The following is a 16,148-nucleotide window of genomic DNA, read 5'->3' as shown; positions in this document are numbered from 1 at the left end:
GGCAGTGTAATATTCCACGATATGAATATATCACCACTTATTTAACTCATTGCACTATTGCAGACATTTGGACTATTTTCCGTTTGGGACTCTTATGGATACTAATGCTTTAAACACTCCAGTACATGTCATTTGGAGAACATGTGTACTCAGTTCTTCTGTTTCTGGGTATAATCCAGATCTGTTCAGTAGTTACATTGTACAAAGCATCTGTACAGATTTATACCCAATCGTAGCACAGTATACAAGAGTTTCACTTGTTCCATCCTCTCACCAACACTTGAAATTTTGATTTCCATCTTTCTGCTAAGTGTATAATAGTGTCTCATTATGGTCTTAATTTGCATTCCCTTAATCACTGAGTTGAGCAGGTGCTCACATTTTCAAATGATGTTTGGCTGTTAGGATACACTCATTCTTTTGAATGCTATTTTAAATGTATGTAGTAGGCCTTTCAGTCACCATCACTGTCACCTGACAAAGGTAGTTTTGCTGAAGAACATTAAGCAATTATTGATAGCATTATGTCTTAAAATGAGGTGAGATAATTTCCTTCTTTTCTACCCATCTTCATTCTTTTCTTAATCTCATTTATTTATTCACTGTCTTTATCCCTCCAAAAAGATCAATACACAGAAGCCAATTAACAATGTCCAAGTACTATATAGAGAGTTCAATAGCTGAATAACAGGTGTGCATCAGAGACCCAGCCTTTTTACTTTAGGGTTGCCAGAAGTTTGAGCTTTTTTTTTTTTTTTTAAATATGAAAAAGGTAAGCATGCCTGACCATTTATTTAAAAATAAATGAATCATTCATAAAATTTTAATAGGATGTATCTAAATGTCTCCTTTTTTCCAATTTATGAACAGATAATGTTCAGTGAGCATTTTAAAGGAATATCAGAAGGAAAATGGGAAAAAATAGTGTAGATTGTAAAAAAAAAAAAAAAAAAAAAGAACAGTGAAAGAAGAATATATACATGAATGCTTTCTTTCACCTTCTCTGAAAACCAAACACAACCGACATTTGGCAAAAATAAAGTGGCCATGACCTTTTTCCCTCCTCTGCATGATTAATTACTTAATGTCCTATTAATTGGAAGATGTGGCTGAATTTCAAACACTTTCATCTTCTGTGCACATCATCCTGTACTGTAACCACCGATTAAGCTGTTCATCAAAGGTGAACCAACAAGGTCATCTGAGCAGTATCTCTTCAGCTATTCATTACTCAGCTTCAATGGTAATTAACAATGGTAACATTTCCATAAATCAACACCTTTCTGATTATTCTCTGATGATAAGCAGTCAAAATATGTGCATCCCAGCCAACATCTTTTAATTTTATATTTAAAAAATTCAGTCTAAATATACCACAGAGAAAACTCAGGTGAAATATTAAAGGAGTTTCCTTACTTCAAATGTACCAGGAAAATAAGGTTTTGTACTTTTAAAAGAAAAATACAAACCTATGTACACAACTAAATAAGTCTGCTGGCACCATAAGGGCCAAACGTAAGAATCTAAGGGTATCAGCCACCAAGTACCAATTCATTCCTCTGGCAAGCAAATTATGGCTCAATTCAGCTTCAGAAGTATCCATTTGCCTACTCAGCCACAGAGTGACAATTTAGAACAGAAGGCAAATTTAATTCTCCCTACTCTCAAATAGCATACCACAGGGTGGACCAACAAAAAACTTCCCAAAGAATTTAGAAAATTCAGAAAACTAAGTTATGAAGTATTTTAAAATAATAATTAAAATTTTAAAACTTAAGTTACCAGTAATAGGCAATCAGCCCATCAATTACATATGATTATATACTATAAGAAAATGATTCTGTATTATCCTATAGTATTATACAGTATATATTGTTATATTGTGGATTATATGATTATATATAATTATGTAACATTTGTTTATTTTTAAATATTAGAAAAATAATTCATTGTCTTTAGTACTTTTAAATTTCTCTTTGCAATTCCAACTTCTAAAATTTAGTAAGTTAAACATATATGCATAGAGCTTAGAATTAATTCCAAATTAATATGTAGAATCAAAGGCACAAATATTAGTCTACGTGTCTATAACATGGTATATATGGATTAATATCCTATGCTAGTTAAAAGAAAACACAATTCAAACTGGCTTAAACAGTAAGAAAAACGTATTATTTCACAAAACCAAAATTCAAAGGGTGTAACAAGGCCAAGCTGAAGAAGCAGGTCTCAGCTTTATTTTCCTGGTCCACTCGTAAAAGACCTTTTCCACTTGATGGTTTGGTCTCCAGGCTGCCTCTTGTCAGAACCACTGGCATTGCTCATGACCAGTGGGATGAGAGAAGCTCTCTCCCTACTATGAAATAAAAATGTTTCCCTTCCGTCTGATTAGATCAAATCCTATGATTTAATAGAATAGGTAGTAAGTGAGCTGATCTTACTTTTTAGACTGTTTTGAAAGTATTTTGCTCGTTCTTCATTTTATTTTGTTATTTCTTGGTTTCATTTCCATTTTGCTTTTTTATTAAATGGGGGGGGGGCAAAAACACTAACATATACTTATCCTAAGTCAGAGATCATGAAGATATAGTGAACATCCTTGAGGAACACAGGATTATATACAGTTATTGAGGGAAAAACAAAGAATATATTGAGAGTCTGTGATGTGGTCAAGTAGTTTGACCACACTAGTTTACCATAACAATTGAATTATGGTATTATACCTAACATAAGAAAATGCTACATATTCCAAAGGGATTTTTCCAACACTGGGTAAATGGAATGATTCTTACCTTGAGGCATCTCGGGTGGCAGATAATGAGGTTCTTGAGCACTAACATGTACCCATTCAAAGTCATCATATAGATCCTGGTGGTAATCACAGGCCCCTGGACCATCATCAAAAGTACAGCCACCTGAAAGGGGAAAGGAAGGACCTCTGTTATATTCTAAATGGATTTACTAAAGATGAAGAATGCACGGGACAAGAAAGGATTAAATTGAAATATGTAATGTGGAACTCATAATCTGATAATAAATGGTACTCCTATTTATCACTATTTTTATTAAATGTTCACATAAAATGAAATTTCTACCAGTATCTTGTTTGAATAAGAGACTGGTTTGAGCCTCAGAAGTAAGGCTGAGGCAGATATTTCTAAATATGAAAAATATTAGAAGATATACGTAATAGTGAGGCTTTCCAGAAATATACAAACCACCTGGAATCTAAATGATTGTTAACAACTTTAGTGGGAAGAGGGGAGGAAGGAAAAGAGTGAAAATTGTCTTTCTTTATAATGCAAGTTCAGAAAGGTGAAGTTAATATTTAAGTTTTACCAAATTCCTTGCTTTTGAAGAACACTTTGCAATCTATTCATAACAGCAAATGAAATACTTAAAGCTTCATTAGGCCTAAAGTGTTTGAGGTCAGTAAAACACACTTCCATATTTTATTTAGATTACTTTCATACATAATTATGACTTTAAAGTGGGGAAAAAACTGAAGCATAAAACTAGTCAGATTAGCCTACAATCATTCTCACCACTTCCACTTTATTTAATAACCTCTCTTTTTTTTTTTTTAAATGCAGTAACCTTTTCCCTTTACATCAGTCATTTTTCCTGGCTTTATTTTCTGGGATAATTTTAACGGCAGAAGTAGAATAATTACTTTTGCTTCTCAGCCTACCTATCCAGGCACACACAACTCAACGTATTTAGTTTATTCAATTCATGAAAATAAGAACTGGCCTATATGTGTAATCTTGAAAGAAAATGGATTAGAACTAATGAAAATCCAGCAGTGGGTTTAATGAGAAAAACCAATAACTTTTCTCCTTTCAAGTAGCTTATTTGCTTAGTTTCCATGGGGATCTTTTTGAAGAAACTCAGTGAATTCTTTGACCACACAACAGGCTAGGGGGTGGTAAACTTCAGGCCTATAAATTCTTCTCTGTAAACAAAGAATTCATTTTCCTCATCAAAAGTTTGTCAATCTGAATTTGAATAAAAGTTATATTCCTCACCAACGACAGAGACAAGTCAGTATCACAGGTGAGGAAGGCAGTATCAAAAATGTCCAAACAACCTTTTTCAAAAGCAGAATATGTATACGGGTGAACTTGAATCACGCTACGACCACATCAGTTCTTTAAAATAACCAAACCTCATCAGCTTGAAAGTTTAATACTGCCTTTTAAATATGTCTAAAATAGCTTTTATATAAATGTTCTCATGAAAAATGATGTGCTTTTTAATTTAAAATTAATCAATGAAAAGAGGTTGCTAGGAAATAAGTCTTTGCATAGCAAGGGGAACATTTTTCTCAAAATGTAATTTGCCATCACAACCCTAAAATGACTTAATGCTCTGCAACACATACCTTCAGGGCCTCTACTGACCTTCATAATAGTGTGAGTGACCTCCGTATATAAATTTAAACTACCAGTGGAACCTACAATGGCTCATTTGGAAGACAAATGGCCTTAATAGCTGTCCTCATAGCCATTGTTAATTTTAGCCTCCAGGATTCTTATTAGCAATAACAACTAGGTGGAGCTCTACAAAATAAGTGGGTCAACCCCTGTTATTTGTTGCACATCATTGCCGTATCAGTCAGGGGTCTTAGGAAAAGTTCCTGGTCCATCTGACTTGAGTGGTAAGAAAAACTGTAAAAGATGACTTTTTTATTTTATAATTACCAATCAGTTCTAATCTAAGAGGTACAATGTATCTATCTACCACATATATAGCATATGAATAAATCTTTGGTAAGAGGTGTTTATGAATCTTTTTGTAAAGAATTTTGTATTCCAAGGTTAAGATCTAATACAGTGTTGGATTAGTGAGTAAGAAATACAAAAAGTACTACTTACTCCTGGCCTGATGGATGGTATAAGCAGACATGAGTAAGGGAGTGTATATAATACAGTGTGTTACAAGGGGTTAATACCAGTATGACCAAAGTCACAAAGAACGCAAACGACAAATGAATTCGCTACCTACACCTGAGTTGGTTAGGTAGCTTCATGGAGATAGGCCTGTAAAGACGAGCAAGGATATGGCAGGCTATAATGGAAATAGAATTGAAATCAGAGAAAAAGCAAAAGCAAGGGCATACAGATCTAAAGAAACATGAGATGTTAGAGAATCTCAAATAATCTCAAACAATTCTGTGTAATGAGCATTAAAAGTATGTAGAGAACAAAAAAAAAACTAAGTTTGAAAGATTTTTAGATACCGTGTAACATTTAGATTTTATTCTAAAATTGTATGAAGCCATTAAAGGATTTTATACAGGAGTATGACACCATTTAAGCTACATTAATAATAATAATAAAAATAATTAAAAAAATAATAATAATAATAAAAGCAAACACAAAAATAACAATTCTAGCAGCTATGTAGAGTTTAAAGAGGAATGGGGAAAAATGTAAGCAATTTGGCTCAACCGTTCAACAGACAGCATGTAATACAACTTGGGCTAATTCCATTTTACCTAATTCCAGCTTACCACTTAAGGCTCACTAGAAAGCCCTAAAAACAATATCTTCTTTAATACATAGTCTTCTATACACATGTTTCTCTGTTCAAGACATCTTTATAATCTATTTGAAAGAGAAATTATCTTAGCAAGGTTCTAATTGATAAATAAAAACATAACTCGTGAGTTTAAAGTTTCACTGAGCTAGACAAAAGGAGGCAATACTGAAATGATGTTCAAGAAATTTACTTAGGCAGAGGGGATGAAAAATGAACAAGGAAACACTTTACATTTTCAGTTTTTGTATTTGCTACTGGTGATAAGACTACGTGCAGTAGCGGGAAAATCATTTCAGAGGAAATGGCGACGGCAAGTTCCTCGACCCTTGGAGGAAAATTACTTCTGAAGAGCCATTTCACAAATCGCTAATTCCTCTCTGCCAATCAATCAGCTAAGGGACAGATCTATCGCTGCAAAGGTCTGCCTCCTCTGCCGCAACCCATCTATAGGGCTCTGCAAGCTGTTCACCTGAAAATTAAAATCAAGCTAACTCGGACTTGCCTGAATTTCTTTCCATTTCTAAGCAGCTCACTGAAAGGACTGGTACTAAGAAACATCAGGTACAAAAACTAAAAGTATTCCTAGCCCCAGAATCATATTGCCTAAACACCTAGCAGTTAGATTCCTGAGTGTTTATTTAAAACAGATGGTGGTAGCTCTATGCGAGAACGTGGTAATAGAGATCCTTTCTGTAGAACCATAAAAGAATCAATACTAAACTTAAATCCTTTCTGACGTCAAACTTTTCAATAAAACCCAGGGTTGGGTTAATTTAGGACAAAGTTGAACTGAAGGAAAAAAAAAGTCAGTAGAGCCCTGGACAACTCTGAACATTTTATGGAGGACAGTCTTTGAAAAGATACTATCCAAGGATCTTCCACGTTCTCCCCACCTATGCAGTCTTAATTCTCTGACTGAGTAAAATAGCAAGAAACATACAGAAATATCTTTTAAGGTTCTTTACAAATTGTAAAGAGCAAGCTTTGTTTAGCTAAAGATACAGACCATTTTCGTCTTGATTTTTCTAAATTGATTGGAATATACATCCTTTTGAAAAGTAAGAGGAAACTCCTAAGCAAAATGTATTGAAAAATGTAATATTCTTAACACTGTTGTCCTATGACCCTCAAAAATGGATAAATTAATCTTTCCCAATTGTGAATTAAACTGTGACACACAAATTTGCTCACAAAGGTGATCAACTTTGAAATTATCTTTCTTCCATTAAGAACACAAAGAAAGATTAATATACATCACATTAGGACACATGCAATACTGAATTAAGCTAACTTTGAATAGATCGTCTTTATCTATGCTAATCAGAACTATAACATAAGTTTACTGGTGTAAGCCCCAAAACTCATTGCAAAGAAGCCAATAAACACATTTCACCCAAAAAAAAAAAAAGATCAAAAGAAGAGAAAAATAACTTACTACTGAATATCTTAAATGTAATTCCATTTATAATGAATCAATATAGTCTATTTCCAGAAAAAGATTATTGGAAAAAGTGTAAAAATTGATGCTTTTTAATAAAGTTCATATTTCCTCTGAAATCTACTGGGATATCTTAATAGTTTTTTTTTTCCTTTCAACTGGGAATATTGAAGATACAAAATAAAAACTGATGTATCATAATCCACATTTAGATAGCTTACCTCCAGTCTAAGGATAAGCAATGCTTGTTTTCAATTTAAGTACTGAAATTCAAACAGGGAAAAAAAAACAAAATCCAAGTAGACACAAAGGACAAATGCCTTTGAGGACAAGAGTATGAGTCACTGGTCATAATGTATCACTCTGGTTCTATACCAAAGAAGATCTATTGAAGAAAAATGAGAAAATTTATGAGTAAGAGTTCTTTAAAAGATGATAACTTCAGATCCAGCAAAAAAAAATTTTTTTGCCCTGCTAGTAGTTAATTAGTAGAAGAAAATATTATTTTAGCCTAGCTCCTTCATAAAGGAAAAGGAACTCGAAAGATATTTATGGAAATCCAAACCCATCATTTATTGATAGATATAAATGACTCTTAATGATGAGAGAAGAGCTCATTTCAAACACACCCATAAATTATCTAATTGTTCATCCCTAGAGTTCCATCTCTAGCCAAGAATATATGTTTAATATATATAATCCAAGATTATTTAGCCAGTAAGACCTTTATTCAAATTGTCTATGATTTGAAGCAAATGCTATACTCCAACTGACTGAATAATCTTCCTTTAATAAGACTAAATTAACCAGAATGGAAAAATAAGTCCAAATTCACTCCCCTCCATCTTTGCAGAGAAGCAATATTAAAATCTCCTCAACTTCAATTAATAAGCCTTAAGGAATTTTAAGGAACTGGCCCAGAATGCCACCTAAGTGGTGGAAGAAAGAGATAGCGTTTCCAGATGAAGCATGGAGAGATGGCAAAGTACATACACAGCTTTACTATTTTGTTTCTTTGTGAGTCAATCTCCTTCCCAATAAAATCTAGATAATAACAGCCACAATACAGTTTGTATGAGGATTAATGATAATGCATGTAAAGCCTCTAACACTCCACAGGTTTTTTTTTTTTTAACACTACCCTTATTTTTTCATGCTCCAGTCTTAACAGCGTATTCTGTATATATGCTCTATAGATGCAAACCTAAGCACATATTTAACAGCAGAAGTCTAAGAAAGAAACTTATGGTCTTCATATAGTTTATCCAGAAAGACTAGAGAGAGTTCCCATAAAGACAGTATTACCACATTACAATAACCAGTTTTCCTTTAACACTTATCAGTTATGCTTTCAGTAAGAAAATACCTTCCTTTAGATCAGGGGTCAGCAAACTTAACCTATAAAAAGCCAACTAATAAATACTTTAGGTTTTGCAGGCCCTACCATCTCTGTTGCAACTACATAACTGTTGTCATGGTAGCAAAAAAGCAGCCACAGAGAATATCTAACAAATGGGCGCGGCTGTGCTCAAAACTTTTATTTACCAAAACAGGTGGCAGGCTGGATTTGGCCTGTGGGTTCACCAACCCATTAGATCACTCTGATCTTAAGTATTCTTGAGAATTACAAGAAGTACACAGTCTGGTTAAAAGCTTGCAACCAAGAGTCTTTGATTTCTCCATTACCTCCATATGCCTTGACTTTCTTTCCCATATATCAAGACATGTAGCAGTAGGCTGGAGCCAGGAAACGTAACTGAAAATGGGATCTGAATGACAGTAATATGCCCAAACTAAATCAGATTGGTTGGACGGAGGCCTAAATCAGGAAGTGAGAATATGAGAAAACTGAAGACATTTTCAAGGTCCTCTAGTCTGGGCTTCAAGTTTTTAGGACCATAAAGGGAAATATATTTTACATTGTGACCCAGAATATACATGCATATATGCATGCAATTATTTATATACATAGTATATGTGAACACAAATACATTAATTCACTTAGGTGTTTGTTTATCATCTTCTACTATGGGTGCTCCTTCTATAAGTAAAATAAAATTAAGAGTAGTTGTGTGAATGAGGGAAGTAGAGATGAGAAAAGAAAACAGGACAGCAATCCACTGCCTCAAATACACACAAGCACATATCCATTTGGGAGGGGACCCAGAAGACAGGCGTGAGCAACCCAAGTCTCTAAACCTAATTTTCAGGTCTCAGGCACAAGTTGAAATCCAAAAATAAGCCTCTGAGACCTGGGCAGTCCTGACAGTACATATGTGACTTCATCCCTCGTTTTGGAGCTAATGGTTGATTACATGCCAAACAGCCATAGAAATGATTTCACAGATGAAGAAAGCTTTATTAAAATGTAAAAGGGATACATTAATGAAAGGACTTCACAGTAGAAAAAATAAAAATGGCTCAGAGTTACAGAGCAAGAAAGTATCAGAGTCAGGATCTGAATCCAGGCACTAGAGGTTCTTTAACTGTTGACCATAACACTAAATGGCTCCTCAAAATGAGGTGTGTTTAGACATTTTCAGAATCATCCGGGACAGCTCCCTCCAACCAGCATAACCTCAAGCTATTACTCAACAAAGACAGCATTACCCATCCCACTCAGGTGATGGTGTGATGGTGTCGCATCCTTTGTCGATAAAACATTAGTAAACTTTGAAACACATCAATTGTCAAAGTCTCTTAGGCGTCAGGCCAGCAAAGGAAAGGTTCTTTTTTGGACAGAACTGTAAAAGCCTGAATGATTAACTAGTAATTTCAGCAAAGAATTTTATTTGAATAGGGTGACTTAGGGCTCAGAACGCGTATGATCATAGATAGCACCGTCCTATCGCTCTTGCTTGGCAACCTTCACTTTCACCTCATCTTCCTCCAAAATATGTATAAACAAGTGGCTTTTCTATCTTTAAAAACATTAAAATAAAAATACTAACATAAATCAAAAACAATTTTGTTATGGCAATCTTTGCCATCACTCTTACATGAGTTCTATGATAAGAAACCAGGTGTTTTTGCAAAGATCATGAGTGTATTTACTCAAGTTTCTTTTCTTATTTTTTATCCTTTTATCTATTCCAGTAAAATCTTACCTTTTTTTTTTTTTGGTTTAGTGTTAGATAGACAATCCAGAGAAACCCACTGAACAAAGTAATAGGGAATAAATGTACTGAAAAATAAAATTCACAACTGAAGCCATATTTACATCTCGGTAAAATTGGAAACCACCCAAGCTTACATTTAAACACTTCTTTTGTTTTGTTTTGTTTCTCATGGAGGGATTCCTGGGGGGCTCCACTTCACCCATATCAGACACATTCTGGCTTACTTCAGCAGTTGCTCCCGACTCAGCTCAAGCATGATGGGTGATAGATCATTTTTCATTTATGAAGGGAGTTCTGCAAACTGCTGAAGCCATGTAAAACAGAATTCCATAACCCAACCTCCTACAGGAAGGGCAAAGATCTGCCTTGAGGCTTTGAATTTAAAGTTTTATATCAGATTGGCAAAGGAATCTTAAATATTATCAGCTACATTTTAATAGGTCAACAATTTAGTTTTGTAAGACTTTGAAATACCCTTCAAGGAAATGATAATCAACTAATTTAGATAATTAATATACATCTTGAGAATAAAAGAAAAATTATCTTTCTATCTTTTTCATTAATATGAAGGTCCTTTCCTTTTGAAATGTTTCTAGACTTCGTGTAATGTGAAGGTATAGAGGCCAAAGTTTGGGTTTTCCAGAGTTCTTAAAACATATTCTTAAGAGTTAAGACTTAGGGCTCTTTCTGCCATTTTCTTTATTAAAAAAAAAAAAAGGTTATTACCATTTCAATCACTATATTAACTACTGATTTCAGATGTATCAACCAGTTCTTTCACTCTAAGCATCATTTAAACAGCCAGTTTGGCCTTTTACCAGAGGTCCATAGCAAACAATCCACTCACCCAAACACAAGCAAACCATTACACTAATATTGAGTGATGTTAGAGACCATGTTGTCAGGGATCTCTGCCTCCTTTCTTATAAAGGAAGTAGCCTGGGCTTTAACCAAAGTTTTGGTGAGACTGCTACTAGCCTCTGACGACATCAACCTCTGACCAAGTCAGTGTTGAAGTCTGTATTAACAATAACTTTTCTCTTCTCAAATTTCCTTTCTCAGGAGAATGCATGTGGTTACCAGGCAGTGGAATCACCATGTAAAATAAAGATCTCTCAACCAGTAAAAATTATGCTTTACCTAGACATTTAGGTGATATGTAAGGCCACTCTAACCTAATGGAGAGAGAGTCTTAATTGGGAGAATGGTGAATAGGGTTTTACACAGGACCTCACCAAGATTCAGGACTGCCTGTATCCTCATTTTCTCATTTCTATACCAACAGAAAAAAAGAATTTGGCTTCACTTTCCCATCCTACTTCGACCTACTATATAGGAATGCTGTTCCAATTAATTTTAAAAATCTGTCCACAATATCCTATAACTAGTAAAGCTACATGCTATGCACATTTAAGGCATCATTAAGTTAGGAATTTAGTTAGGAAAACATCTAGGTGAGATCCTTATTATTGTTTAATAGTTGCATGAAATTTTTAAAGTAATATGACCAAAATTTGAAGGATTAGAAAAGAGAAGATGAGCTTACAACAATATCCCATCATTCCTGGGCCTTTATAAAAAAGTTAAAGCAGCTGTATGATAAAAAATTCAGTTACATGTCAGAAATTCATGCCACCACTGACTCCACTCCCTAGTAGAATTCCTAAAATGTAAACTGCCACGATTTAACCATTCTTACATAATAAAAATATTTTAAAGATGTTGATTCTGCCTATATTAGAATTTCATATGAAATTCAAAAATATAAAAAAATGCATCAGTGCAGAAAAGGGGTCTGGGCCTAGAAGAATAATTTAATAAAGTTAACTTTCTTCTGTTGCAAACTCCATGCATTATCAGGGGCTCGTGGTTCCCAAGAATAATAGGTATAAAAATATCTACAGACTTGAAATATCCTCATCTCATCAAATTTAGACGATTGGCTGAAGCATTATATCCCATTTATTTAACATACTTTAATTTTCCCTCCACTTCTTGCTCTAAAAAATAATGACTGACTGTAAATCTATTGAACTGTACAGTTTACAGATGAAAGGCAAACACATTTCTTCAGGATGAAACATAACCTGGAAAGTTTTTATTTTCAAATATGAGGGGGTGAGAAGCTGGCACATAAGATTTGAATAATAGATTAAAAGCAGTAACAGTATGAAGATAGCATTTGAAGTCTGGTATTTGCTGTGCAGTAGGACAGCTTTCCTGCTTCACTTCTCACCTCAAGCCATGGTATATATTTTGAAATTGTTAAAGCTCTAAAAATAGACAAAATAAAAGACATTGTTACAACAAGAAGCTGACAAGGCCATCTTGGCAAATAATTAGTAAAAACAAATTGCCCCTAATTAATGTCTCAGTAAATTTAAGAAAATTTGCCATCCTCACTATTCAAGTATAAGCAAATGCCAACAAAAGTGAGCATTTTTTTGTCCATATCATTTGCAAAACTGCAAAGCATTAATAATATACAGTGTTGACAACACATGGTCACAATAAGAGGGTAACAATAGGAGGGCAAATGACATTTTGGGATTGGGGGAACTGGTTTTATTTATCAAACTTTTTAATCACTTGCCTTTTAATCTAGCAACCACACTTCTAGAAATCTGTCCAGCACAAATGTTCACATATGTGCAGTCCTGAGTCCTACAGACACAAAGTAGGGCAACCAACTTCCAAAAAGACAAAAAAATAAAATTAAAATAAATTTGTATGGGTCTTTTCAATAACATCCAAAGACAAGGACTACCTTCAATCTTGAAGGGCACTTACAGCAAATTTTTCACATATAAAATCACAAAGTCTGGACTAATGAACACTAGTAAGGTACTGTAATAATTCACGAGAAACATAAATGTTCAACATTATCAATTTGTGAAGATAAAGTCAAAGCATATTTTAACAGGCAATATAGAATCTAGCAATTATTTGGCAAATATTGAGACAATAAAAAGATCCAAAGATAGAGGTAAAGAATTGTTGAAACAAGTGCGCAAAAGAAAAGAAGTGTCATAGAAGATCAATGAGGGAGAAGCATCCCTCCCCAGCCACCAGTTCTTTCAACAGGCTATTTAACCAAATTAGGAAAACAAAGAAAAACTACTTAAGGGAAATAGCAGTTTATGATAAACCACTCAAGATAAGACTGATTACAGCCATAGTATTGTAAATCAGCCCAAAATAAAATTATCTAAAAGAATGGCTTTGAGTATAACTTCCTTGTATTCTCCTGACATCTAATAACATTACTTAGTTCCTTTTCACTTATCTTTCAGTAAGTTCAGGCTTCATGTGAAGGTAGAACCAGAATACAAATAGAATAAGCCCTAACAGAGAGCTAACCATGTCAAAAGCATTTCTGATGCTACCTCACCTGCAAAGGAATGGTTAATAACTTTGTCAGAGAATGCATTCATAGACATATTTCCATACAAAATGTCTGAACCATGATTATGACTATCTGGCTATTACTTACTATTTAACTCCAATTTTTTCTAATAATATCATAGTAATAAAATAAAATCTATTCCCAGAAACAACATTTTCAGTGAGTGGAATACAATTCAACTAGTGAAATCATATGTTAACCTTATTAGGGGCAAAAGGAAAATACCTTTCAACTTCAAGTATCTTCTTAATACCTCCTCTTATCTCTCCATTTTGTGTCTAATTTTAGTCTACAAGTTGGATGTCAACATAGATTTTACTTAGATCAGATGACGCATGGAGGAAACAGAGCTGCAGGAACTAAGGCAGGAAAACCATGGTTTAGCGTAAGTAATCAGCTGATATTCCAAGTAGTTGTATTTGACTGAGATTCTTTCGGGAAATGCTCTACAGAGTGGGTAATAACAGAAAGAAGAGCTGTTGGGTTACAGAAAGTAGGTGACAGAGATTCATAGGAATGAAAGCATCTCTTGGGGAAGAAACAGGAGACACTTGGGAGGTGTCAGAGTGGGGTAGCTTGCTAAAGACTAAGGGCTTGATGGTTCCAAGGATAGTTGAGGGCAGAAACCACTGAGGTGAGGCCTAGATGAATGTGCTAGTGGAGTCTGTGTCCTACTCAGTCTAAGTGGCAAAGTCATAATTAATAAATGGCCAACCACTCATGATACCATGAATTGTATCAAGTTGCATCTCTTTAAGAGCTGCCTGTATATACACAGAAGGTTGTTAGATAAGTAGGAGGTATTCAGATTCTTGCTAAACAAGGTCTTAACCTCCAACCTATTATGGACTGCCAAACCTAAAAGGAAATGTGTGAGGTTGGAAACCTTCCCCTTGCTATGATCAGGTCTATAAGCAAATATCTCCCCACAAGATGAGAATTATCCATTTATAGGATTCTGCAGTCCACTCCCACTTCTTCCCTCAGTAAACCAAAAAAGGAATTGGCTACGTTTCATATTAGGATTTGTGTTTCATGTATTTGAAGCATCTTGTAAAACAGACCAAAAGACTTATTTTTGCTGTGGAGATATTGGCAATAACATGATCGTGTTCTCAAGAAAAATTATTTCTACCAAAATAGTAAAAAGTCATTAAAAGCTAGTGACTTGTCATCTGGCCTTGCCCCAGGCTGCAGCAATGTCTACAAAATGCAATCTCAAACTGGGTTATCTGTGACTTCTTTAAAGTCCACAAAAGCTCAATGAGTGAAAGACTATTGAATCTGACTCAATGGCATTAATTACACCTCCAAAGGTGAAGTGAGAATTGTGTAAGTCAAGGAATAAAATTTTATAGTACTATAAAACACTGGTGTAGAAGTCGCAGGGGAAGGGAACTGCAGAGTAAGTAATTGAAGGCAGTAGAGTTGACTTCCTGCCCAATCAGTAACTTGGCTGAGACTTCAGTGGTAAAACTTTCTTCCCAGACTTAAATTTATAATCACAATAACAACCACAGCCTCCCAAGAAAACCAAATGAACACACTCCTCTTCTTAAACATTTAAGACACCAAGTAAATCTCTCTAAGGACCCAGCATGTCAGCCATATCTTCTTTCCCCCCAAAATTCAATGTTACCATGGAGAAAAGTCAGACTTAAACCAGTCAACATGATTGTATACATTATACATCAGAACATATAAACATGTATTTTCACACCAAGAAATGAGAGTTTTCAAGTTCCCATGCCTAAATTGAGAATAGCTTCATTTCAATCCTGTGATCAAAACTATTCTCCACATACTGACAGCTTCAAGAAGACAAGAGTAACAGGAAAGTTTTGGTATACGTTTTGCATATACAATCTTTAGATGCAGTAGAATTCACAAACAAAACTCAGAAAGGCTTTATGGATCTCAGAGGGGATTAATGAAAATATTTGGTCAGAATACAATGTGTAAAGCTAATAGTTACTTTCTACATGCAAAATACATTGAACACACTTCACAGCACATAGTAAGCACTAAATAAATCACAGGAGTTTTTTTAATTAAAAATAAATGACATATATTCCCACCAATCAGAGATAATCAGTAAAAACATTTTACTGCATATTTCTTTCTAGGGTTTCCCACATTATATTTTCTTACTGCTTATTGCTAAAATTTAGGAAAGCCACCACACTTTTTTTAAAATTTACGGTACCCAGCCATTTAGCCAATGCCCTAAATCTAATAATGTTACAATTCATGCTACCAGGACTTCTAAGTATAAATTCATAATGTCTATACAACACAAAGTTTGTTTTTCTTTGTGTGTGTATAATTGTTTAAATCCACAGGAATTTCTAAAACAATATTTATAATGGTGATATTGAACAGACGTTAATTTCTTGGTGCTCTTCTATTAGCTGGAGTGTTCACTTTTTTGGTGGATTCATCTCCTTCTCCATTTATCTCCAACGCTACTTCCAACACTAAGGAACATTCTTTAGACACAAAGGAAGAGTAGCAATAGAAGTATAAATGTGTCAGAAGTAGTAAAAGAAACAGACACCACTACAGTAGGGTGAACACTGCAGCAATAAGAGTACTGGTATCAGCTAACAATGGCCAAGTGGCTACATGGGTGAAGTACTGT

At 34.4% G+C, this 16,148-nt stretch overlaps 1 protein-coding gene across 5 annotated transcripts in view; it reads right to left on the bottom strand.

Moving 5' to 3' along the window:
- The window catches only part of PTPRK (protein tyrosine phosphatase receptor type K), a 510,632-nt gene that overhangs the window by 389,908 nt on the left and 104,576 nt on the right, over positions 1 to 16,148 (bottom strand). For all 5 annotated transcript variants that reach the window (XM_074368389.1, XM_074368386.1, XM_074368385.1 and 2 more), the window contains exon 2: positions 2,793 to 2,915. In XM_074368389.1, coding sequence (XP_074224490.1) covers positions 2,793 to 2,915 — 123 coding nt within the window. The remainder of the gene's footprint in view (positions 1 to 2,792; positions 2,916 to 16,148) is intronic.

The sequence above is a fragment of the Camelus bactrianus genome, chromosome 8, assembly GCF_048773025.1.
Source record: "Camelus bactrianus isolate YW-2024 breed Bactrian camel chromosome 8, ASM4877302v1, whole genome shotgun sequence".
Lineage (NCBI taxonomy): Eukaryota > Metazoa > Chordata > Mammalia > Artiodactyla > Camelidae > Camelus > Camelus bactrianus.
This window is presented reverse-complemented; position numbering and strand designations above follow the sequence as displayed.